The following is a 26,324-nucleotide window of genomic DNA, read 5'->3' on the forward strand; positions in this document are numbered from 1 at the left end:
AACACCCTGCTTGACCTCCTGCTCGACCCCCTGCTCAACCCTGTACTCAATAGAAGCAAAAAGGGGCACGGGAAGCGTTGTAATTTGTAGCGTTTTATATCGGGCGTTTCAAGCTCTTGCCAGCGAACAGCAGCGCTGTGGCTGTTCTGATTTTGTATACTAAGCTCAGCCAGCAGGTGCTATTTTCGTCTGGCCTTTTTCAAAGTAGTGCTCAACAACAAGGCCAACTCGTACTTCACCGTTTTCTGTTTTTACGTGCGCGTTTTTCAGCACCTGCAAGAAACACGGCGATCTATCTTGTTTCAAGGTTGTAAGAGATGTGAAGGAGGCCAATATCGGTGATGTTATGCTTGCGCCGTCCTATAAAAACATGCCGTGCCTATGCAACTGGACCGTTTTTCTGTGTAGGTGTCCTTGGGACCATCTGACTCTGTTGTATGCAGCAAACCTGCGCGCTGTCCACATCGACACTCGCAGCACTTTAATGAGGTCGTGCTTTCCCGTGCGAGTTGAAAATATTGACCTTGATTCCCACCCCCACTCTTTCTTGTGCAGAACACCGGCACATGCACGACAGCACCGCTATCAGCATCATCATCATCATCTGCGTGCACGCTATTTAAGGAAGTAAGCTTGTTCTGAGGATGCATAGACTAAACATCCCTCCTCCTACCTCCAGGAGGTTTTCAAGCTTTCATTACAGGCCGAAAACGTGACGAGAATGTCTTCTACCCGCGTTGTTCTTTTTACGGTATTGTTCGCCCAACTATTTTTTGCGGACGGCACTGACACCTACGACGAAGCTTGCAGCGCTACCCCGCTAACGACTTTCGACCTCACCAAGGTAACTGTCGTTAATCGAGCTTTGTTAGATTCTTGCATATTTTGTGGCCGCACTTTCGCGCTTTCTAACGGGCACAGATGGCGAAGTTTTGGGGTGAGAGCCATGCAGAGCCGGCCATGCACGCAGAGGCATTCGTCCTGCGGCGGGCGTAGTCAGGCTGTTGCTGCTGCTGATGATGGTGATGAGCCTCCTTCTCAGAACCGCCCCGCTTTTTAATATACCTCGTGTAGCAGCGAAATAAGGTCGAATTGTAGCACCTAAAAAGAAAACCGCGGAACAAAGGCGGAGAGAGAAAATATTTTATCATATAGAATATATTTGGGTAATAGGAAAAGATTCAACAATCACTGAAACCAAAAAAACCATAGAAGAATGTTTCCCAGTTTTTTTTTTTAATTTGTGGTGTTGAGTGGGGAATTAGCAGTGTATACCTGAAAAATAATTTCTTCTACTTTCTAATCAATTTTCTTTTCGGATAAGAATGCTTACGTCGTTAATTCCCATTCATCAACACCACAGATGAAACGAAAAGTGCCCTATGCGTTTATTAATTTCAATTAGTGCTGGCTTCTTTCTTACGTAGCCTGTCTTGTCACTATCCTTGTCTGCTTCATATCAGAGCCGTGAAAATTAAAAAAAAAAGGCGCGTTGACTGGAAGATGCAAACAAATATAGAACATAGGAGACAGATGTTTAAAATAAAGCCGGCGGCTGATCGTCATCCTTCGCTCTCGGGAACATACTTGCAGCAATAAAGACAGATAATGTACGAGTGTATGCAATATATTCGAATTTAAAAAGCAAATCTGGCATAGTTTCACCCATTACCCACGTCTATGCCCCGATGTATGCATTTCATTGACGGATGGTGGGTATGTGCACAGATCATGAACTGTGGACTGAACGCTAACGCGTACGCTATATGGATGCCGCCTGCGGGGTGCCCCTACTGCCAACGCGACGGCATAGACAGATCACCAAAGGGCGAGTTCACCTGTTACGCAACGAATGCTACCGCCGGATGCACCATGACCCCGTGAGTACCGCCTTCGCTTTGTCTAACACCGAGCATTCGCCAGTCGTGCTTTACATACTCGTGATTGTGAAAAAAAAAAAAGTAGGGCTCTTCTAACTTTTTTCTCAAAGAAAACGCAATAGCATTAGAAGTTGTCCCCTCCCAAATATTCCAAAGGGCTCCCAAAATTTTGGAAGTAGACCCACTCCAGAAAATAGATTAACGGGGTTAGTGGGGATTAGGGGGTGTATAGAGGTGGAAGAGCTGGTTGGATTAGTATAATCTTATATGATAATCCAATGGAAGGTACGCGAACACTCTAGTCCTCAGATTTTCAAATTTGGCGGCGCTGATGACGTCATGATCCTCTCGATCAATCAGGGAATCTCGTTACGGAGAAATGATATGGTTTTTGAAAGACGACATGCTAAAAGCCACCGCACTAAAAAACAACACCACCCAGAAAATGTTCTGCTGAGGCAATGCAAGTTCTCACGAGAACTAGTGCAATTTGAATCGTGCAATGCTTCATTATCGTAGTCGCCTAAGTGTACACACACATTAAGCCTAGGTGTATAGGAAAGTTGAAAAAGCCTGCGGCTATGGTTAAGATGATAACGGAAAATAAAATTTTTCGACCGGTACGGTACTTAAAGGTGCAGTGAAGAGGAATCTGAACTCGTCTTTTTGCCGCGGGAACTCAATCTACACGTTCCGAGCATTCTTAGAAACTTCGACTTATTGCCCTGCGTGGCCGATTTCCCTAATTAAATCGGATGAACGTCCGGCTCCCGCCTCTTTTTTTTAATTCTCCCCGTACGGTGGGCGGAGTCGACAAACGCGTGGAGTGTCTTTCAGCCAGCTCCGTGGAGGCTTTGCTTTCATTTTATTTTGTTTTTTAGGTTTCAGTGAATAAATAGTTTCATTCGCAGATAATATAGCTGCAAAATAAGCCCGCAGAAATAAAAATACGCGCGGACTATTTGCTACTACGGATTACTATGTATTACTCCGCCAATGGCACAGCGGCAAGCCTCCACGGAGCTGGCTGAAAGGCACTCCACGCGTTGGTCGACTCCGCCCACCGTACTAACCGTACGCGGAGAATTCAGAAAAAAAAAAGGGCGGAAGCCGGCCATTAATCCAATTTATTTAGGGAATCGGCCACACAAGGCAATAAATCGAAGTTTCTAAGAATGCTCGGAACGTGTAGATCGAGTTCCCGCGGCAAAAAGACGAGATCAGATTCCTCTTCACAGCATCTTTAAGTAGTTGCACAATAACGGTCACAATTCTTGGTCTACTTTTAACATGTATGATGGAAGCCAACAACCACCGAAGCTAAGGACAGCATAGGGGAATTGCTTGTTCTTTTCTAGCTTTTTATCTGCGTCAAGAATGATTTCTGCTGCTCAGGTGTAATCTGCATTGTAATAGCAGACGAGAATCGATGAAATGGCCGTTTTCTCCCAGACTCCTTACACCAGTAAGATCATACACTTTTACTTTTATTCTAGTTGAGACAAGCGCACCGCTCTCAATGCGGATAAAGTTTCCTATGCATGTCTCTGTTAGGGTTGATAGTCGTTTTGCGCGTTTATCGCAGCATCTAATTTTTCCTTTCTTATGTTGTCACTTTGTCGAAATCAGGTGAAAGGCGATGCCTCATTTTCGTAGGCTTCATTTTCAGTTTCTTGATGGCCACAGAAGAGTGCAATACCTGCGGCCATAAGCAAATTCAAGGTCATTACATTTATGATATTAAAAAAAACGAACTACTCATTTATTCTCTATTTAAGGCTTTCAAAGGTATCATTAAGTTGTATCCTTGTGTGCGGTGCGTTATTATGGATAAATATGCTCATTCTTGATTTCTTTAAAAAAAAAATTTCCATAACACCGTGAGCGCAGAGTACGCATCGCCCACATTATACTGTCTTTCATTTAGAACACATTAAATGATAAAAAATGCCTCATATCGCCTTGCAATAGAGGGTAGGGTCACTTTTAAAGCGCTTATTGAAAACTGTATGAAATTTTCTCATTGCCATGGTGGCCACTAATGAAAACATAGTAGACAAATTTTCTAGATAAAATAAGCATCTCAGTCAGAGCTTAAGGAGCTATAATAATTCTGAAAGCTTGGCTGTTCCTACGTGGCGCATCTTTTCGAACTTGAAACTGAACTTCAATCTGAAACTGTTTCGTCCTCTTTCTGCGCTGTTCAAAAATGCTTAACATTCACCACCTTGCCCAGTTTTTGTTTCTTTTTAGCCTAAACGAATACATATTCGTAATCATGCTCCGAGAGCATGCTCACATTTTCCCACGTTCGTCTCTGAAAATAAAACAAACGAGAAATTAACGCGATTCTCTTAGTCGTGTGTTCTTATACCGACTTAGTATGCTCACTCAAGTTCTGCTTATGACCGCCTGACAAAGCATAAGAAAGACCATCACTTACTCAAACAAAAGTGCAACGAAACAGTAATTGTTTTAATGTGAAATAAATTAAGGCTAGCCACGGAACGCCATGTGCACGTATGCGTGTCAACCTAGGTGATATGTCATGTGGGTTGCTTGTAATTAGAGTGATTTGTGCTATCAGTTATGACATTATTACGACATTGCCTTGCTAAGTCACTAAGGACATGAACTGCAAAGTATGATTAATGAGCTAGAGAGGCAGAGCAGAGTCTAAAACTTAACATTCAGAAGACCAAGTTAATGTTCAACTGTCTAGCAAGGGGAGAGCAGTTCGCAATTGGTAGCGAGGTGCTGGAAGTAGTAAGTGAATATGTCTACTTAGGGCAGCTAGTGACCGCTGATCCGGATCACGAGAGGGAAATAACTAGAAGAATAAGAATGGGGTGGAGCGCATATGGCATGTTCTCTCAGATCATGAACGGCAGCCTACCAATATCCCTCAAGAGAAAAATATACAACAGCTGTATCTTACCGGTTCTCACCTATGGGGCAGAAACGTGGAGGCTAACAAAGAGGGTTCAGCTTAAGTTAAGGACAACGCAGCGAGATATGGAAAGAAAAATGATAGGTGTAACGTTAGGAGATCGGAAGCGGGCGGTGCGGGTGAGGGAAGAAACGCGGGTTAATGACATTCTAGTCGAAATCAAGAGGAAGAAATGGGCTTGGGCAGCGCTTGTAATGCGAAGGAAAGATAACCGTTGGTCCTTAAGGGTAACGGACTGGATTCCAAAAGATTGTAAGTGTAGCACGGGGCGGCAGAAAGTTAGGTGGGCGGATGATATTAAGAAGTTTGCGGGGATACGGTGGCTGCAGCTGGCGATGGACGGGGTTAATTGTAGAAACATGGGAGAGGTATTTGCCCTGCAGTGGGCGTAGCCAAGCTGATGATGGTGATGATGATGATGATGATGATAAGTTATTTGACCCGCCTGGAGGGATGAGCATGGCAAAAGCAACTATAAGTTGTTAGAATAATGGCGATTCATTTGTTAACCTAACATGGTCGCCGCTGTCTGATCAAGTGAATTTCTCATTTCAGCTACACATATGCGTCTGTCAATGGCCAGAAGTACATGGAGAGAGACATCGGGAACGGCAGTAAGACCGCGTTATAATCATTCTTTTCAATCCCCTCCTGATAACCACCAGTTATCTCCTCTTATACCTTAGGTACCGCAGAGGTGGCCAAGTAGTTTGAGGATCCGCCTCGCATGCGGGGGATGCGAGGTTCGATCCCCAGGGACGCCGGGTACCCACCGGCCTGGTGCTCGGCTTATCTGGGGTTAAATGGTTAGAAAATGGGTCTTTGACCCCCGCACTGTATAACTGCAATATATTGTGTGCCATGGCGCTGTTTGGCCAAAGCAACTCTTGCGCCATAAACATTCATTATCATCATCTTCCTCCTCCTCTTATCCACAAAAGAGAAAAACCTTTCAAGCTATTTCTCACTAGAGATCTAAACTGTCCGCAAATTTTGAATATTGCAAGTAAACGACGCAGGAAGTTTTATTGCAGGAATATTGAACATTTTGGCGATACTGAAAACAATAATATGCAGTTCATTTATATCCAGGTACGCCCGAAGTGTGGCACTGAAAATAGCATTTCATGTATTCTTGTTTACATATATGCATTATTGTCTGGTACTTTGGCTTCCCAAAGACTGCCATTTGCTGGCTTGTGGTATCTATGGCAGATACTTTTGTTTGCATTTGTGAGGCAAAGAAAGTGCATGAGGAGCAGCTCTGAAAGGTGCGAGAATTAGTAGCCGGAGGGTCATTTGTTCAGTCTCCATATTTGTGTATACGCAACAATGTTTCAGTGATTCCGTCCGGTTACAGTTTCTCCAGAAGCCCATTAAGTGAGGTTGCGAGAACCGGGATTATGCTGTTGAATGCTGAATTCATCAAGAGAAATAAGGAAGCTGACAGACAGCCAGATCAGTGTATTCTTTAGAAACGTGTCCCGAAGAAATTGCAACGAAGTGCCAGATTACAATTCATGAGGCGCTGCCACAAACGATATACACCTGTTGGACAGCTTTGAAGCCTTCGAACTTGGAAGGTTCCTCGAACCCGAAGGCTCGCAGTCGAGCTGTCGTCAATTGAACACGCTAAGTGGGCGACTCTCGGCGGTTGATTGTGACAAGGTGATGAGGCAAATAGCAGGAAACATTGCAAAAGCATACGAGTATATGAACTCTCACATGGTGTCTGCACACTTTGCAATGCTGGAGAGCATTCTGATGAAATCGCACCTTGTTTTTTTCTTTATTTTCATTTTCATTTTCTCACAACAGAGAAAAATGGAGCAGGAGCTGAAGGCTCATAGCCTGACAGAGGCTCCTGCCCCAGGTAGAACTATTCGGCATTTCAGTGCATACTTAGTAAAAAGCAAAGATAAACAAGGAACAGCTCTCAATTACATAAACACATTTGAACATATAAATATTTGAACATATAAAAGTGAACATATAAATATGAAATTAGACAACACTTAGTAGAACTTAAGGAAAAAAGAAATGCTAAATGAACATCTCGGCACTCTACAAAACTCATGCTCTTGCACACACACACACATAGATTACAGACACATAGCACACCGCATTCTGATAACATATATACACCTTAATTACACCGAAACTGAATGCAAACAATGTCTTAATGAAGGAAAGAAATGGGTTTCTTTAACAAATATGATTTGACATATTTCTTAAACTCCGGTTTCTGGAATTTAATTTCTTCTATGAAATTCAGCAAATAAGGAACTTGAAAGTTTAAGATCTGTCTGCCATAATTGGTCCTAGTGAGCGGTATTCTTCTTGTGTGTTTACGTAAGTGTACTTTGATTCTTGGAGGTTTCCTTCAGAGAGGAACAATTTATACTTTTTATGCATTGTAATAACTTGAAATAATATATTTGCGCAGCTGGAAGCATTTCATGTTTGATAAATAGCTTGTCTGTTCGAAGATCAGATGGTTTTCCTTGATAATTTTCAAATATTCGCAACACCTTTTTTGGGGGGACCGTTAGTTTGTTATAGTTATAAGCTGTAGTTGTACCCCACACTAGACTACAATATGATAACTTGGACAGGAAAAGAGAGGAATACAATATTTGCTTCAACCACAAAGGAATGAGTACGTTTTTGCAGGCTAGTTGGTGCCTAAGCATTCTGGGTTTTTTTGCGCAAAAGACACGACACAAAAGAAACGAGGTAGACAGGACAAGCCAGAACACAAAGGAATGAGCTTACCAATTTTATGCATACAGCCCACGGTTTTTCCTAATTCTGCAGCTAAATTATTCACATGCGTGTTCCAGGACATATCATTTTGAAACCATACGCCCAAGAATTTTGAGCTGTCACTTCATGCAGTCGCGTGTTGCGAAAAAATATTTCAATATTTGCAATAGACGGCTTACTTATAGGTTTAAATATAACATATTTGCTATAATCATCACGCTTAGCACTTGGAGCATGTGAACTTTTTTTGTTATGAGAAATAACAAGTGCTGTAATGTTGCCAAGACCAGAAAAGACTACAAGCATTTTTTTTTTCTCGGCTAATTTTTAGTTATGGATATGTGATAGCGCGGAAATGACAGCTGATTAAAAAAACTGTTTTTCCACATGTAGCCGCACTCTCATGTAGAACAGAAACGTGAAACATTTGTCGTTTATCGTTCAGTTGTTCTTAACCAACTGACAGGCAAGCCGGATATAAAACTTCAACCCAGAATTATTTTTACTGAACCATGCTAAATGAAGCGCACTTTTTCGCACTTTTATTTTCTAACTCTAATTTTCGGGCTGTTTTTCACGGTTTATATAATATTCAATAACTTATGCTGCCAGCAAGCCCATGTTACGCAATTAATATATTATGCTGCATCCAGTTTAGTTTTATACAGAGCGTGTCATCAGCATACTGAGTAACAAACTACCGTTTTTCCCGAAATTCAAACTAATATAGTATTCTGGACAGTCAGTGAGCGCACCAAGAGGCACTTTTTATTAATTCTTCATTTAGTAAAGATCGGTTATTGATTTCTTGACCATTGGAGATACATGAAATGCCTCAACTGAAGTACCGAATGCCACAATTAGCGAAAGATTTCCGCCGCTGCGAAAGTATTTCTCACCCATTGAAAAGTGCACATAACTCCAGACGCCACCGGGATTGAAGCCGCTTGCACGGCTAACAGTACCGGCTGCGCCATCTTGGGTGCACCTCGAACCAGCCAATAGACATGCGGCACCAGGCGCGGGAGTTTAATTGTAGCCGCTAAGCAGCCGACGCTTTATCTTTAGCGCACATCGTTCTGAACTTTTTTTTTTCTGAGTGTGAATGAAGTCCTCGTTCCAAAAAATAAGTTGCCGTCACTAATGACCCAGTTAATTACAGAGTAAGAGTTATCCCAAGTGCGCCTCAAAAGTTAAGTGCTGTGCCTTTATTATTTTAAAATGTACAAATCATTTCTAAAGTTGGTTCAAGCTGCGTCGCGCATCTGAGCTAACAATGCACCTTCTGGTTCACTCGCAGAAAAAAGCAGGTCCTTGATAATCGATACTGACAACTGCAAGTACCTGGTTCAGGTCGAATGTTATCCGGATGGCTCAGGTAAGACTAATGCAAACATTTGAGTGAAAATACTGCGGCAGGTTGAAGAGCGTTTTAGATTTGATCGACAGGCAAGTCAAGTTGGAAGCTGTGGGCTGCAGTACACAAAACCTTTTTTGTTTGTATCTAGCGCTCCGTCGAGTCACCAAAACCATAACGTGTCGTGCAAACAAAATTCGTTCAGCCAACCACGTGAATAAAGGCTCGACAGCCTTCGTTCAACGTCACGGCATGCGGTCGAACTGTTTTGGCGCACCGAGAACATAACGATGTGAAAACATGATCTCATTAGAGAAAAAGCAAACAGCAGGAGAAACGGAACAGCGGACAAGGAAATGCAGGACGTACTAAATGGTGATGTTTTTACCGCTCAGGTTGCAATATGTGCCCCATAACAAAAAATACACACAGAAAAAGGAAAACGTGCCGTGCGCGCTGATACAGAAAACACTTGGGGCGAGCGCGCACGCTTGAAAACACACCTTTCGCGGTCTGCATTATTGACGCAGGGGTGGATGGTACGGCGGCAAAAACATACGGCTGCTGACAGTAAGATGCAGCTGGTGTGCACGTTCTATGGCAGGCAAAAGTAACGACCCCCCCCCCCCTTAAGTTCTGCGTGGGGGCGCCACCAGAGAAAGCCCCTTTGGCGCAGCGGCGTCGTCTGCTGCAATGCCCGCTGCGCATGCGCAAGGGCGCCACGACCGCGACCAAGTAGGGGGAAGGGGGGGACCAGTGGGAGCCGGCTTCAAAACATGTGACGTAACCGCATCTCCTGGGTTCTTTCCTTCCTCCATGGCTTTTGGTTTGGAGAAGTGCTTTGTCAGGTGGCGCCCCCAGGCAGAGTGGCACGGTTCGGAACTTGGAGGGGGATTCGTTACTCTTGCCGGCGATAGTTCAATAAGATTCTCTGACCCCTATCATCATTAGCCAGACTACGCTCTCTGCAGGGCAAAGGCCTCACCCATGTCTCTCCAATTAACCCTGTCCTGTGCCAGTTGCGGCCACCCTATCCACGCAAACTTCTTAATCTCATCCGCCCACGTAACTTTCTGCCGCACCCTGCTACGCTCGCCTTCTCTTGGAATCCATTCCGTTACCCTTAAAGACCAGCGGTTATTTTGCCTTTGCATTACATGCCCTCCCGAGGCCCATTTCTTTCTCTTGATTTCGACTAGCACGCCATTACCCGCGTTTAACCGTTTTCGCTTGTCAAACCACACCCTTTACGTGACGTTTTCAAGAAGGAAGAGGTTCATAGGTGCGCACTCACTTATCAACGTATAGTCAAATGCTTGCGGAACTCTCGTAGGAGAAAAATATACTTTTACGATATCCCTGTGCAATAATGTCTCGGTTGCCAAAATAAAATCGGGCTTATTCCGCCCTTTACCCACCTGGATTCCATTGAAGAATAATAACGCCCTTGGGACTGACGACTGATTAAAACGTATTATGAGAAATTTGATACTGCTGGTAATACTAGCATCAGGACGGCCTGTTAAATAAACATTACTAATTTTTATTTTCAGAGAACACTGAAATAAAATTAAATGAAGTGGCGTTATGCGGTAAAACTTCGCCACTACGACCCCGCTATGGCTAGAAGCATCTTTTATTTCTTAAACAGTGCATCAAAACTCATTAGCGTTTACGCTGTCTTAAGGTTTCTAATTTAGAGAAAGCGGGTTAAAAACCAGCGCTACCTTTGCTTCGACGAGTGGGACGATGGGACAAAGGCAACCCTCGAAACATCGCGGCACGCATGAGTACTCCGCGTGCGCGAAAAAAGCCCTAATGATCGAGAGATACGTGCATATAAAAATTTCATCAATAAGAAATGCTAATGCCAGGATCACAGTCGCACTGCTCACCGAAAGATCATGCTAGTTCTTACGATTTGTGCTGGTTTGTTTTCTGCTTGTCGATTTCGTGGCGGGTGATCTCCATGACGTTTACTGATTATTCCCTGCATCAGGATGCACGAAAATGGGTGCATCCACTGACATGAAAATTCTCTCGAGAAATGTTTTGCTTCGTTTTTAACTCAACCGCCGCAGTATGGTGAATCGTGGGTACCTAACCGATTGTTGCGTCAAAATAATATATTGCTAACATTAAAGGTATCCTCACAGTCCTTTAAAAGATGAAATGTTCAGATGTGTCGAAGTTACATTTGGAGTAGAATTGTTTCTATGCTGCTTACTGCGAGTGACTGCGATACGGAAACTTTGAGCAGGTTTTTCACAAACGGCAAATGGTTTAACCTAATCCAAATCCCTGCCGCCTGCCTCTGATCCCGGGAAAATGTTTTCGCGCAAGTTTCTTTTCGAAATTTTCGACCAGAAAAGTTTTCTTGTAGCAAGGCGGCTACGGTGCAAACCGTGCTGGCTTTTGTCAAGGTCACCTGGATACAACCGTGATGTCGACGAATGTTTTATATGACACAGAAGTAACGAGGAAGTTATATTGATGAGAGCGGACGCCACTCCAACAGCGTAAAAAATAAAGGAACAATTAAAATATAAGTTTCGGAGCTAGCAAGACAGTTTACCGCATCAAAACAGTGCGCCCGAAAATTATACGGAGACAAGCGGAAGAAAGGGCAAGCAATACCTCACTATTAACCAAAATAAGTAAAAGCTTGTGTACCACAGCCTTCACCTCTGAACTCTTCTAAAGTAAAACCTGAACAGAACTGATATACAGATGTATTTTGAAGACCAGAGCGTGCAATGAGGCCACAAAGAGAAACTAATACCTCAGAAGGCGCTGTTCAAAAAAAAAAAAAATACTCGCAACATATACGTAGCCTTTGTGTTATTGTTTTTTTCTTGCGTACAGTCGTTCACACACTTGTCTAGAGCGCTCATGTTATGCGCCCTGTTGTGCGTTTATGACAACCGCTGCTGCCTCGCGGGCCCAATACAGCTCTTAAAAGATGGTTTATACCCGTGCCACACCCGCACACGAAATGACAGTAAATGCTTAAGGCCCTGAGTTTGTTAATGCCATTATATTTGAAGTAGGTGCTAGACTTCCACATTTAATTTTCTTATATGAAAGTCACGATGACGATAACGCTTTCGAGGCAGTCAGATTTCACCTTATATAAACAGTGACAGGAGCACAGTATCTCGGGAATGTTGTTTAAATGTAATATAAAAGTTATTTTGCAGAAAACGCCGCTGTTCTTGCTTTACAAGTCGCAGAAGTAGCTGTAATCTCGCGTGTTAGCCCACAAGCCAAGGGTATATCTGTCAGAAATGCAAGTAAAAAAGGTGCGCTTCGCATCGAACATGCAGTAGAGATGCCTCATATTACTGAAAGTTTAACCATTTCCTACTGGTTAGGAAATTGCTACCAACAAAGTTGCATGCTTTTCAGCGTGTAGAATGAGGGTGAAAGTACGCATTTCTCGGGCGAATGAGTTGTGGCGAACTCAGTAGGTAGCGAATGGCAGTAATGCTAATGCCATTAAATTTTCGAGTGTGGCACCACGAATACCTATGTAATTTAGTAGAGAATACCTGAGTATTTTGCGATTCGCTGATGACATTGCCTTGCTAAGTCACTCAGGACATGAACTGTAAAGCATGATCAATGAATTAGACAGGCAGAGCAGAACGGTGGGGCTAAAAATTAACATGCCGAAAACCAAAGTAATGTTCAACAGCCTAGCAAGAGAACTGCAGTTCGCAGTTGGTAGCCAGGTGCTGGAAGTAGTAAGAGAATATGTCTATTTAGGGCAGGTAGTGACAGCTGATCCAGATAATGAGAGGGAAATAACTAGAAGAATAAGAATGGGGTGGAGCGCATATGGCAGGTTCTCCCGGATCATGAATGGCAGTTTATCAATATCCCTCAATGGAAAAGAATACAACAGATGTATTTTACCAGTACTCACCTATGGGGCAGAAATGTGGAGGCTAACAAAGAGAGTTCAGCTTAGGTTAAGGACAACGCAGCGAGCTATAGAAAGAAAAATGATAGGTGTAACGTTAAGAGATCGGAAGCGGGCGTAGTGGGTGAGAGAACTAACGCGCCTTACTGATATCCTAGTTGAAATCAAGAGGAAGAAGTGGGCTTGGGCAGGGCATGTAATACGAAGGCAAGATAACCGCTGGTCCTTAACGGTAACGGAGTGGATTCCAAGAGAAGGCAAGCGTAGCAGGGGGTGGCAGAAAATTAGGTGGGCGATGAGGTTAAGAAATTTGCAGGAATACAGTGGCCGCGGCTGGCGAAGGACAGGGGTAATTGGAGAGACATGGGAGAGGCCTTTGCCCTGCAGTGGGCGTAGTCAGGCTAATGATGATGATGATGACGACGACCGTGTGAATGCCATTAAACCTTAAGGCAGTAAGCACTTACTGGCATGAAACTTGCCCGTGTTGCACGGGTATTAAACATGATCCGTGGTAATGTGCATGGAAGATAACGTCTCGTTTCAAGCCACTCGTAAATGACGCAAGTGTAATCCTCGGTGTGCGTAGTTCCAGCGCGCTAGGCCGGTGTGTGGACGAGTGTACGTATTTTTGTCCGTGTGGATTCGAACCCTCGGTATAATACGCAAGAACTGGTTTACCCGTATGTACGGCGCATGTGCTGGTTTTCTTCTTTCAGTGTGGCGCTATGTGACGTACAAGAACAGTTGGACGCAATCGGAGATCGATGCTTTCAAGAGCAAGATTCAGAAGAACGCAGCACTCTCGTTTCTGAAATGTTTGACGTTTCAATGCTCCCAGGGAAAACCATGAAATAATTTTCTATTTCTATGAGGAAACAGTTTGTGGTTGCAAAAGCCAACGAAAGGGATTTTCTTCAAAGTGTAATAGTGTAAACCATAAGTAAACTGTTACGTATGTGGACAGATGATGCGTACATCAGCTACTGATTGTTTGCATCTACTGTCTCTATTCTTAAAATGAAATAAAAAGCCATTGATGTCAGTTGATCCTTCTTATCACTTCAGATCTTGAAGCCGATGTTTCACACAATTTACCGTTAGTGAAGTTTCACGACGTCATCATTTGGGTTAGTTGCTAATTCAACAGTGTTACCACGGCGCCGCAACATTAAGTTTCAGGCGCCACTATAATACTCCGTTTCTTAGTTAGCATATGCAATGTGGCGGAAAACACGGACATTTTTTTTTCCTCTTCAAGTGGTAGGTGTCCTCGCAAAAGAAGAAAACGGTAGGACTGAATTTGATCTTACTTCTGTACCGGCCTGTCAGGAGTCATATGGGGGATCATTCTTCCATAGGAAAGCTACACAGGAAGTTAGAAGCTTATGCGCCTCAATCGTACTTGAAGAGCAACTCTTGGTTCAGCTCCCCTTACCTACTGGCTGCACTAAGTTCGGATGGAGTGTATTTCTCCTCTAAACTTATCCAAGCTAGGCTCCCACCGCCGACACATTACAAGCAGTGTATGTGGGGCTTGGCAACGCCCCAGATGTGTGGCTGTCCACTGAGTGGGCTCGCAGGGCCACGGCGTTCACGGCGCTGACAATTTGCTGGCCTATCTACGTCTTATAGTGCGCTGCGATGACGCAATCGAAGCGCATTTATCTTAGCGGGACCTACAACCGCTAGTCAGGCACGGAACTAACCACTTATTTATTTTTAAGGCGAAGCAACAGGCGAATTCCAACCACACTAAATCAAGTGAAAATTTTTTATTTCGCATTTTTCGTGGATTGAATGTACAGGCGTGAACAGAAGCTACTCAAAATCAATCATGACAGGATCCCCGCTACCATGTACAAAGTGTTTCTCGCAACTTGGCCGCCTAATTAATTCTTCCTGGAGGTTGGCAACAAAACACCAAGTCTGTCACTTATTGAACAGGTTGCACCGGCCATTCGTCCTCTCGTTCATCCGAGAGGTCAACAACCTTTATTAATCATCTGACTTCGACAGGACGCATGCATAACCTACATCTGTCGTTTCTTGAGCCACTTAAATAGTATAGAGGCCGCAGAGCGTTCCGTTTGGTTTTGTAAGCGCGGTTTTGGCTCAACTTAAGTTAGAATTATTTGTGCGGAAACGCTCAGTGTTAGTCATCCCTGCACTACAGCGAAAGTGGCACACGCACCGTTGGCGCTCCCTTACAAAACTGACTTTTGAGCTTCAGTTGACGCCTTGTTGAGCTCCTGTTGAATCAACTGGAAACCAACATGAACTCAATGTATGTTGAGCTTACTCAACACCTTCTACAAGGAATTTTTGTTGAGCGTAGTCAAGAGATTTACTGTTGAGCAATTTCTGTTGAATTTAAGTTGAATCATCTCAAGGCAGTCGTTTCTAAGCCTAACTAAATGAAATCGTTTCGACATGCATCGTGTAAACAGTATCTGATCACATTACACATATTAAGAACGCATGCAGCACCCGTTAAAACTCTCATAAACCACTCAAAGTCATTTCCTTGCATGGAAAAAAGTGCAATATGCTCATTCAGGCATACCTACTTTGGAGGATTCGTATGTGCTCTCATAAAAAAGGGCGCTTAATTAATGCTTTATTTAAGTTGTTTATAAATGAATCAAGGTCGTCAAATAATAGACCGTTGCATATGAACTTGATTACTTCTACTACACATAAAATAAATAACTATTAATAGTAATAACTGACATAACTTTGCTGATCGGCAGGCCACAACCTGCGCAGGTCCGGACACCCCTGAGTAGGACTATATAAGGGCGAAGCCGAGGTTAGATAGCAAGATGAACTCTCACTCAGTTCTTTCTATAGCTTCGTGTGCAGTACTGTCCCATGCTCTTTATCTGATGGATGTGTAGGGCTAGGGTGTATGTATGTATATATATTTATTACATACGTGTTTGTGCATATGTGTGGAGCACTACGTCACAGGGGATGACTGCTTCACGTTAACGAGAAATTGCAGCAATAAATATGAAAATACCGCCGAAAATTGCATTGGTAGTCGGTCCATCTGGCGCAATACGAATGTATTCCCAGGATTTTTTTGCTTTTTTACCCCAGCCAAGATTCAGAATGGCGTGTTGATTCACTCCCGTAATTCCAACATGCATTCAACATGAACGCAAAGCAGAAATTTCATTGAGAATGCTCAACTCTAGCACAGTGGCCGCTTTTCCAATGAGTTTCAACTCGGCCTCAATAATTCACCAACACTAGCCCATCCTGGTCACAACAAAAATTCAACATGGCGTGTTGAGTCTGCTCATGAGAACTTCAACACTGTCTCAAGAAGCATTTTTGTAAGGGCTGACATTTGTATTTTCAGAGTGTGAAGAAAAGCTACCTACGCCTAATAGTGCACTGCAATAAGGCAGTCGAAGCGCATTTATCGCAAGAGATAGAACTATAACCGCTAGTCAGGTGAGGGACTAACCCCTTAATTGTAAGGTGAGAAAAAGCAACAGGCGAATTCCAACCACACTAAATTTCAGGGTTTAAAGGCGTATTCTTGTTTTGTCTACCCCACTAATTTTTAACGAGAGACTTTGGCCTGACTTTTACGGTGGTGTGTGGATAGTGTTTTCTTTGTTTTGGAAGTGAGTGCAAAGCACATGTGGCACTGGCGGCGTGGCATGGCGCTGCGCTGCGAACAGCCCCAACAAAAACTATGAGCGCGAATGTGAAGCTGCACAATCATATATTACATTAGCTTTCGTTTCGAGGCATTTGATGACTCTGTTTTTATTTTCTATTTTTCTGTTTAATGTTATATTAACTCCGTTTTGTATCAACTTTGTGTTCCTTTCGTATATTTGCCTTGTACCAGCGTCCGTTGTACCGTTATCATGGTTTACTATTTCTGTATATTCCTTTTCTTTGACACATGCCACCTTCACCCAATGCTGTACGGGGCCTGTGAAGTACAAATAAATAAATAATATAAAACTCTGATATCGGAATGAGTTATCTCACTAGAAATATATTTCAGCTCTTCAGCAAGATGCCAGCTAAGTTCTTTTTGGTAGATGGAATTCACAGCGAGGCCCCATTCTATTTAAATTTGTCCTGCAAGATCCACCCAGTTCCGTCAGGATACAGTGACGCAGAAAATGTATTTTTGAAGAATTCTATGTAAAGTGCAATCTGAAACCGTTAACGGCAGAGCAAAGACGGATAACTAATGGTGTCTTCGACTGGTCGTTTCAGATCGCTCTAGAGCGCTCTGAGATGCAGCCGCACGTTCGGCTGGTCGAAATCAAGCGCTCTGACTACATTCGGCTGGTTCTTTCAGAGCGCCCGCCTCCAGCTCAGAGCGCTCTGAGGCGCTCCGAGAAAAAAGTCGGAGCGGCCCCGAGATGTGTTCACGTGACAGAGCCACTTCCGCCGTTTCGCGGAGACGGATGCGAAGCCAGCTGTGTGATTGCTGTCGTTGACACCAGCCGCAGCGGCAGCGCCACTGCGGTGTGGCGATTCCGGAAGTTAGGTCCTTTCCCTCCTTCTTGCGCTTTCGCTCTGAAAACTTGCTGACCATTCGGCTTGACCGGTCTCGCTGTGCGCTCGGAGCTAGAGCGGCTCTCACGTTGCCAAATCCGAACCGGATCGTGGGAGCGACCAGTCGAAGACACCATAAGCATGTTAACTTTCAGGCCAGGCTTTCCTGCTCATGAACGCTAGTCCACGACTGTCTTGTTAAACCAACCACGTGAGCTTGTGTCTCCCACAGGCAACACGCGGCGTTTACTGAAAGAGCATTCAAATTCAGACGCGGAACGTTGGAGAACGTTCACTTTCCCGGCGCCGGTTCTGCGCAGAAGCGGTTGCAGGTTGCGTGCGAGGCGAACCGGTTTGAGCCGACCAGGCATCGGCGGGTCAGCAGGCTCGCGACGGACGCCCTAACGCAGCGGCCGCTTCCTTCGGCACGCATATCGGCGAAGTAAGGATACCTGCGAGGAAGGAGCCAGTAGGAACAGCAGTTAACTGGTCCGCAGTTAACGAAGTCCGGCGTTAATGCAGTGGTTATGCTGACCGGGCTGTGCATAAACCAAGGTTCTAGAGCACTGTAGTCCCGTGGCGGCTTGCCGCTCTGCCATCGGCAGAGTGATACGTAGTGATCGGGGAAAGCAAAGAGTCCACGCGTATTTTTATTTCCGTGGGCCTAATTTGCAGCTATGTAGTCTCTGACTAGACCTTTTTATCCACGGAAACCTAAAAGAAAAAATAAAACTGAAAGCAAAGTCTCCACGAGACTGCCTGAAAGGCACTCCATGCGTTGCTCGACTCCTCCCACCGTATGCGGGAAATTAAAAAATCAAGGAAGGAGCCGAACGTCAATTCGATTTAATTAGGAAAATCGGCCACACAGGGCAAAAATCGAAATTTCTAAGAATGCTGGGAACGTATAGATCGAGTTCCCGCGGCAAAAGCACGAGTTCAGATTCCTCTTCAGTGCACGTTTAAAGACAGAAGCTGGCTGCACCTTTCAAAGACAGACTGCAGAGCTATAAGCATCAGTGGCTCTAGAAAAAGTGAGGACAGTGAACATTCCATCGCTGCTTTGTCGGCCAGGTATAGAGGCATGCTTCTATTCACCTGCGCAAAATAAGAGTAATTAGGGTTGTGCAGCACTTCACCTTCGCAAGAAAAACAAACTGGGCTCCAAGCGGACCACTCTCGCAGACAAAGATCTCCAGAACACGTGACTGCATGGCGGCCAAGGTACTTAGCTGTGATATCTGCCTTACTCGCATAGTTTTTCAGCCGAAACTAACCTGAAAAATATATACTTGTCCAGGGTCATGCATCGGCAGACAATGACGCTTTAGAACTCTACTCCACCTAGTGCCTCGAGGAAAATTTCGTCCCTTATAGCACATATCGAGTGAAAAGTAACAGAAGGGCCCTTGAGGCACAAACCAACGCCATCAATTAATTTATTATTTTCCTTTAAGACATGCTCCAGTTGTGAATGAAGCAAATAGAATATCCCTATACCCCGTAAGAAGTTCGCCTAGTGACGAGAGCATTACCAAGACCAAACTCCAATGAATCCCAGACCGGACAGCGCAGCATTTAACTATCGTGCATTAAGAAGGACCGCGAAACACTGATGTTGACGGCTATTTCGACGCTCGACAGCACGACGCTAGCACAGAGTTATGCATCTAGTGCGCAACGTATATTCATTCTCATCTGTCTAAGGAAAAGGATATAATGCGTTGTTTTAGGAGAAAAAGCTTATAATTTCGCTCACCTTCCTACAGGATAGTGAGCGGTTAAAATAAGAAAAGTTTCTGGCAAAGGAGAATCATTTGCGGAGTCGTTACACGTGCGGCACGCCGATGAGACCTGTGAGTATACAAAGCGGGGTTGGGGGCGGGACGGAGAGTGAGGTGCGCGGAGGGCCACTGGTCGCACGATCTCGTGAGAAGTAACGACAAAGTAACAAAGTTCTCCCCTTAAGCCCACCCGCGGCCAGCAGACACTCTCTACCTCACTTTGAGCGAGCCTCCTCTCCTTCCATTCCCTCCTCGAAATTTTTCTCTCCCGCTCCTCGTCGAGTAGGCTCGGCAAGGCAAAATCACCCCTTCCTTCTCCGGTGTAAGCCGGAGGCGTGGTGTCTGTGGAGTGCGTCACAGGGCGACGTCATGGCCCCGCCTTCAATAGAATTCTTTTCTTGGTTTTTGCATTTTCTCCGCACACTGAACGATCGAGAGGCGCGATCGGCTCGACCACCTAGACTTGTTAGCGAGCGCATCCTTTCATACATCTGTTTGTCATTCCGAGTTAACGAGCCACCTTTTCATTTTCTTTTAGGCCTCCCCACCGTTTCACGAGCGGAGGGGCGGAAGTCGGTTGTGTTCGAAACACACGGCGAAGCGCGGACCCGGCAACCGCCCGTTTGCTTTTCTCCATGCGTGTTTGTGTTCTGTGTGTTTGTGTCTTTTCTCCGCTCCAAAGCATATGTCATTCATTGGAGTCAAGGCGTACGCAAGATGCACGAAAGATAAGGGGTGTGTGTGCGGAGCGGTCATGTGGGCGAGCGAGGGAAAGGCTCTGCTGCACTACTAATTAAAACCTTGTTTTGGGGGGCTCGCATAGAAGAAAAGAAACTGAGAAGGGAGCGCGCACGCAGAGCGTCTCGTGACGTGATCACGGCGGGGGGGGGGGGGGGGGGGGCGAACCAACTCCCTCAGTTTTACTATTTTTTTACTTTTTATGGCTAGGGTTCAAGGCTGTCGCCGCACGCTCCCTCCGCAGTTTTTTTTTTTTTTGTTCCTTCATGCGGGTTTGTAGGCATGAGCCAGAACAGAAGGCGCTGCGGAAAGCCTTGTGCAGACGACGCGACGCCAAGGCTACGCCCAACCTTCTCCCGTCAGTCAGAACGATGCACCAATGGAGTGCCTTTAGCGAAAGTAGCCCCCCCTTGACGTCGGCGGGGTGCAGAGTAGTGGGCCGGGCCCGTTTTTGAAGGAAGGAAAGAACGAACGGGCTTTGATTTGAATTTTCGCAGCTTTTCGGGGCGCGCATGGCTCTAATATTTTGCAGAGGTTATCTTCGATGCCTCATCTATGCAGTGGGCTTGTTTTTCAAAAATGTCCGGACCCTGGTCAGTGGCCCTTTAACAGGGAGCTTCATTGACTTGAGTCACGTTAGCTCGAAGGCTGTCGAGTCAACGACTACGTTGAAGAAAGGTTAGTCGAAGGTTTAGTGAAAGGAAACTAGAATTGTCGGATGTCGAATACATGCTGAATGCGAGCCAAGGACAATCGGAGGCCAGTCCTGCACGTTATCGTTATCTCAAGGTAGCGCTGCAGCAAAGAGCAAGAACCTTTTTAAAAGGCGGCAATCTTGCGCCATTTATAGCGGTCGGTAGTGCAAGGAATCCCCATCACGTTTCCTTCTGCGACTGGTTATTACCTGAGCTGCCTCGCAGTGCACGTGGTAGCCACGGGAACCTCGCAGCGTCGATCAGTAGCCATTCTGGCGGTCGCGTTTCTTGGCTGCCCGTCCTTCTGCGGCGAGCACTCGAGGACGCAGCGGTGCAGAGAGCGAAACACGCGGCTCTTCTCCGAGGGACAGCTGCCAAGGGGAAAGTTCCAGCGCTGGCAGCGGCGGCCATCGAAGTACCACCATGTCGCCACCACGTCCGTCCTGCACACGCAAGGGGGTTGCTTTCCCACCGCTATTTTGTTTTCCATGGAGCACGACGAAGAAAGTCCGCACGCGTGTGTCTGATGGGATTATCAGCACCTGATCCGGCCTGCATCACTGAAGCTTCGCGCTTGAGCGATAGCATAATGGGTTAATGCCCATTATGCCGAAGGTCATTCTCTACTTTACATTCATAGATCCCTGGGAGTCTTCATGCCACTCCTGGTGCAATGGTGCAGCGGTTAAGCGATGCGCCACTGCCCTGGAATGGCAAGTGCTCCAAGGGGCGGGCCTTGTGCGGCCCAGGTTGGTCTTTCCGATAATTACGGTAATTTTCGATAATTTCAATAATTAATTTATCTGCCACCTGCCGCGGTGGCAGTTTGCTCCCTATCCGATCTGACACCGCAAGGTCACGTGACCTATTTGGCCCACCTGCCCCCTACGCCGCTCCCTGGATCCACCTGCCAGAGGCATGCATGCCCGTGATTATTTGCTCACAAAGCCGACGCCTATACAACGCCGACACCGGATTTTCTGGTGAACGGAGCATTTAACGCTCTCGCGTTGTACGGTGCCCGCGTCGTCATGTGAATGCCCCTATGCATATAAGACAGCAGTTTTATTTTGTTATATTGTGGGCATTGCCGATAATACACCGAAAGGCCTCTATAGAGCAATCACCTATTCAATGCGTTCGCTTTGCACTACTCCTGTCCTGAACGATTGGAACCCAACCAGTCACAGTGGACAGTCTGCTCACAATCCGATGGGCAGGTTGCGATGACGTCACAAGGCTTGCACCTAGTCACGCGTGACGACGGTCGCCACTTCCGCTTGCACAGACACTTCTAGTTCTAACGAATGAATAATTCGTTAGAACTAGCTAACTAACGAATTAAATAAAAAGCGAGGTTTCGTCTACATCTCGAGAATTTTGAATACTATAACGACTTTTGTCCGTGAGGGCCACAAGTTTTCTTTCCAGGCCCTGAATGGCGCTTTCCGAACCAGTCGTTTTGGTGCCCAGTTTCTTTATAGTAGACGCAGATGCCTCTACCTCGTTTAACTAAGATTTTATCGCATCCAGCTTTTTATGCATAGTTTTCTGTCCTTAACGAACTGGTGGAGCAGGTCCTCAGCAGGGCTAGGCTCTGGATTACATTCGACGTAGAAGAGCAGCAAAAACATGACGGCAACATAAGCGCGTTTTTTTTTTTTTTTATTCACGGTCTGAGCACTTAAAAAGCGACGAGTGAAGTGCGTTAACATTTGCTCGGCCGGTTTGAAATAAAGAATGTTCTCAATCTTGAAGTTCTTGCTTCAGTGATAGGCTGAGAAATTATTGAACTCTCCTTGTAAATGATGATTTGACGCTACTTTGAACATTAAAGGCCAAAAGGCTTTGATTTGTTTCAAGTGCGGTATTCCTACTGATAAACTAGACTTCCTTTTTCGATCCTTCAGAGGCAGTTTATCAACTAGTGGATAAATAAAGCACAAGTAATCGGTTCAAGAAACAGCATACACTCGCTGGGTAGGGCGGAAGCTATAGAATGGTGTACCGGTCCACTGTTTAGTGGCATCCCCCAAGGTAGAGCATATTTAGGTGTGCGCTAATGAGTAATTAGTCGAGTAATTACGCATTAGAATCTACCTAAGCGCAGCCATACGGCTACAAAGGAGCAGCTAGAGAGCTTTCACACAAGCTTCGCAGTTGAAGAAAAAGAACGGGGGAGGGGGGGGGGGGGGTTAATGTCCATATATGCAGAATTGGTCATTCTCTACCCAACATTCATATTCTCCCTGGAGTCCCCATAGCACTCCTGGCGCAATGGTGCAGAGAATGAGTGATACGACGCTGTCCTACGATGGCAAGTGCTGCCACCGGTGGGGCTTGTGCGACCCATGGAGCTTTCTCTTCCCGAGAAACACCTCGCGACCAATCGTTAATTTAGCTGCATGCCACCAGCCATGATGCGCACTTTTCTCACAGTCCGGTGGGTGCGTTGTGATGCCGCCCCAAGGTAACGTATATAACCTAAGTGGCCCACCTGCCTCCTATGTTGCTTCTCTGGGCATTTTTCCTGGATTTTGCGCTCACGGTCGACGGCACCGGATTTTCTGCGACACGAGCGCCTTAACGCTGCGAGCTAAAAGTCGTCCTGGTCTGGGATTAGAACCCTGCACACCGGCTTCACCGGGACAGCCACTCTACCAACAGTTGGTAGAGCGACTGCCCCGATGAAACGGTGGTCCTGGGTTCGAACCTCGACCGGGACGAATTTCTTTTCTTCAACTGCGAAGCTTCTGCGGAAGCTGTATATCTGTCCTTTATAGTCGTATGGCTGCGCTTGGGTGGATGCTAATGAGTACTTTCTCCCTTATTAGATACTGTCGTCAAACTGAGAAAGCACATGCAATTCCTCCTGCGCACCTGTCGCATCCAGTGAAGAGTGAGCTCTCGAAGCACCGGTCCGGCTTGCGGTCTCCGTGGACGCAGCTGGCGAAGCAGGCCTCAAGGTTGGCGAACCGGTTGGCGCCCCGGTTGCACACGTGCACGCTGTCACTCGTGGTGGCCACGCAGCCGTGTGCCGACGGCTTGTGGTACCACTCTTGGCGGATGCTCTCGCAGTACGTGTAGAAATAGTGGCCGCATTCGCGACGCCACTGCGGTAGCGCCCCCAAGCGGAGGGGTCAGAGTCTCTCGTAACCACGTCAGCTGCGGGGTACTGTGCGACTTATGGACGACATCCACTTAGTACTCAAGAAAGCCGATCTATAGCTCAAACTCCAGCAGTTATGCACACCGAAATTCGATGCGATGACTGGCGACGAATTCACACGGACTGAAATATGTGGATCATCATGGCATATCAATTCATTTCCTTCTTCTTTGATACATTCGCTAACACGATACATTCATTAGCATCGTCTCATGCACACACAAAATGTGGGTCAGTTATTGCGTTTTAGCTTTTGCAACGAGACAGAAGCGATGCTGATAGAATAGAAGCCACGGAGAATTGTCAGGGACAGGTAGGTGCAAGAATGAGCTGACTTGAGGGTTTGGATCCCTTCGAGGAAGGAGTTCAGATGTCGTGATTGAGTTATATAGGGTTGTAAGCCTCAAGGTAATGCACTAGCTATAAAGCACTTCACACTCAACGCTATTTTTTCAGGACCCGACACTTTGAGTTGCAGCATTTTGGTCGAAACATTTGCGGAGTCGCTGCCAAATGCCTTACCATCTTACGCATCGGCAGATAGTTCGGCGGTGGCGCCGCTTTATGGCCATGGTCGCCACTTGCGACCGGTACCGCCATCCCAGCGTTAGCAGATCCATCGGCGATCGACGGAGTCGGAATGCCAGCCATGGTTGTATTCCAGCTAGTACAAAGGTGAAACAAAAAAAAAATCGCTCCAACAAGCGTTCTGTGCAAGTTCGCCCAGAAGCAGAAAGAAACCATGACGTGCACAGGTGCGTTCTTTGTTTTATTTGACGAGCGTATTTTCAGCGTACGTGCAAAGATACTCAGTTTCTTTGGCAACAATCTGCGAACCTCGGCTCTTTTCACCCCCAGCCCCGTAGCGAAGGAGCGACAGTGACGGTCACCCAACGCGGCTAAGCTGTTTTCATTCAAGCGAAGGGATTCTCCCTAACCTCCCTAAATACTGACCGAATCCCGCTGCCTCCTTGTTTGCTGCTGGAAGCGGCGGCGTAGTCACCGAGCGCGGGGCCAGCCGGCACCTGTGGCGCGGCGACCATGAGGCGCTCCTCGACGACCTCCATCTCGTCGGGTGCCGAGGGCGTCCGGCTGCGGGCACCAGTGCTGCGCTGCTCGACCGCCGCGCTGCCGGTCCAGTCCATGACGCCGCCAGCGGAGGCGACGGCCACGAGCAGCGCGGCGACCAGGACGCCGATAAGGAAGTTTCGCAGCCAGGACAGAGCTCCGCCCACGTCTCCATCACCGTCGCTGTCGAGGTGGGCGTAGTCCTCGACGCTCGTCGACACAGACGCCACGAGGGGCGCCAGATCCGGATAAGCCCCGAAGCCTCCCTGCAAGGCGGATGAAAGACTGAGCAGTCACAAGACCATGGACGCGTGGTCCGCGAATGCTTCCTTTACAGAGCGAAGGACAGATTCGCAGCCTTATATCGCCAGAAATTCTGAACAAGCGTATTTTACAACAAAAATTGTTTATGAACGCAATTTTTTCATATATCGGAAGATTTCACTATGACAATTAATATATTCGCAGATCTGCTCTCGGCAGGCTTGCATTTTTTTTTTTTTGCTTTTAACGCTCTTGCTATCGTCAAAAACGTTGCCCCTTGGGTTTCTATGGCAGTCTTAATAACTGGTCGATGCGAGCGATGGACAAACTCCGTAGCTAGGAACGTTTCTTATTTGTTACTTCTTTTACCCCCGTATTCTCTGCGCCAGTAGAGGGGTTGACACCCGAGCGGACGCTGTGCGGACGTGTTCCGCATGAGCTCCCGCCTTGAGACCGTTTTTCGGTGGAACGCGCTGTGCCTTGGTCTTGCTTTTCTGTGGGATCGTCTGCAGGAAGTTGCCCTGTACCTGTGGACACCATATTTTGGCAAGTGTTCCCCCTTTTAGGGGTTTTTTTTCACGATTTGTACTCGACCACGGTGCGGCAAAATTAGGCCTAATCTCTAGGCCGAGCCGACGCCTGCGACGCCGGGCTCCAGGGCCGTGCCTTGTGATTGTGGGCCTTTGCGAGGCGCTAAAGATGATGGAGTACTCCGTTGAGGGAGAATCTATAACGCCCGAAGAATTCGAGGCGGGAGAATGGGCCTGGGTTTTGAAGGCGCAAGATCGCTTCAAGAAGACTGTACGGGGACCACTCCGAGAGTAGGCCTACCGAGAAACAGGCGGGCAGCGACGGGCGCCAGACGCACGGAGCAGCCCAAGTCAAGTGGGGGAAAGCGCCGGTGAGGAAGAAACGGGGACCGTTTCTGAAGATGCCAGCCAAGGATTTCAAGGTTGTGTGCCGGCCCAAGAATTGGGACTTGAGCATAGTGACGCCGAGGGAGCTCGGATGTGCCCTGAGAGCGGCAGCGGAGCTGACGAACACGACTGCGGTGGAAGAAGACCTGGTGCGGGTCAATGAGACAAACAACACGATGACGGTGAGCACGCCGTGTATGAATCGCAGTGGGGCATATGCGAATGTCAAGACGCTCAAGCTGGGCGGTCGTGACCTTGAGGTTTCGGCGTACGTG

At 46.4% G+C, this 26,324-nt stretch overlaps 2 protein-coding genes across 2 annotated transcripts; one reads left to right on the forward strand and one right to left on the reverse strand.

The window, feature by feature from the left end:
- The first annotated feature begins 721 nt into the window (after positions 1 to 721).
- LOC149341448 (uncharacterized) lies at positions 722 to 13,804 on the forward strand. The gene is made up of 5 exons (XM_089541977.1): positions 722 to 844; positions 1,729 to 1,880; positions 5,386 to 5,444; positions 8,897 to 8,974; positions 13,598 to 13,804. The coding sequence occupies exons 1-5, from the start codon at positions 722 to 724 to the stop codon at positions 13,729 to 13,731; spliced, it is 546 nt and encodes a 181-aa protein (XP_089398103.1). The 3' UTR covers positions 13,732 to 13,804.
- A 149-nt stretch (positions 13,805 to 13,953) lies between these two features.
- On the reverse strand, positions 13,954 to 25,194 carry LOC149341449 (uncharacterized). The gene is made up of 5 exons (XM_089543555.1): positions 24,755 to 25,194; positions 24,323 to 24,464; positions 23,512 to 23,744; positions 20,841 to 21,074; positions 13,954 to 17,866 (listed from the first exon to the last, which is right to left on the reverse strand). The coding sequence occupies exons 1-5, from the start codon at positions 24,943 to 24,945 to the stop codon at positions 17,707 to 17,709; spliced, it is 960 nt and encodes a 319-aa protein (XP_089399681.1). The 5' UTR covers positions 24,946 to 25,194; the 3' UTR covers positions 13,954 to 17,706.
- Between the last annotated feature and the right edge of the window lie 1,130 nt (positions 25,195 to 26,324).

This window comes from Amblyomma mixtum, chromosome 5 (genome assembly GCF_055824585.1).
Source record: "Amblyomma mixtum isolate Tamu chromosome 5, ASM5582458v1, whole genome shotgun sequence".
Classification (NCBI taxonomy): domain Eukaryota; kingdom Metazoa; phylum Arthropoda; class Arachnida; order Ixodida; family Ixodidae; genus Amblyomma; species Amblyomma mixtum.

What these genes read in the sequence shown, in the direction of transcription:
- LOC149341448 (XM_089541977.1), top strand. Translation starts at nt 722, where the DNA reads ATGTCTTCTACCCGCGTTGTTCTTTTTACGGTATTGTTCGCCCAACTA. An exon ending in CGACTTTCGACCTCACCAAG is followed by an intron (nt 845 to 1,728) that starts GTAACTGTCGTT and finishes GTATGTGCACAG; the next exon opens with ATCATGAACTGTGGACTGAA. An exon ending in GAGAGACATCGGGAACGGCA is followed by an intron (nt 5,445 to 8,896) that starts GTAAGACCGCGT and finishes GTTCACTCGCAG; the next exon opens with AAAAAAGCAGGTCCTTGATA.
- LOC149341449 (XM_089543555.1), bottom strand. Translation starts at nt 24,945, where the DNA reads ATGGACTGGACCGGCAGCGCGGCGGTCGAGCAGCGCAGCACTGGTGCC. An exon ending in CAAGGAGGCAGCGGGATTCG is followed by an intron (nt 24,465 to 24,754) that starts GTCAGTATTTAG and finishes CCTTTGTACTAG; the next exon opens with CTGGAATACAACCATGGCTG. An exon ending in ATCTGCCGATGCGTAAGATG is followed by an intron (nt 23,745 to 24,322) that starts GTAAGGCATTTG and finishes GCGCTACCGCAG; the next exon opens with TGGCGTCGCGAATGCGGCCA.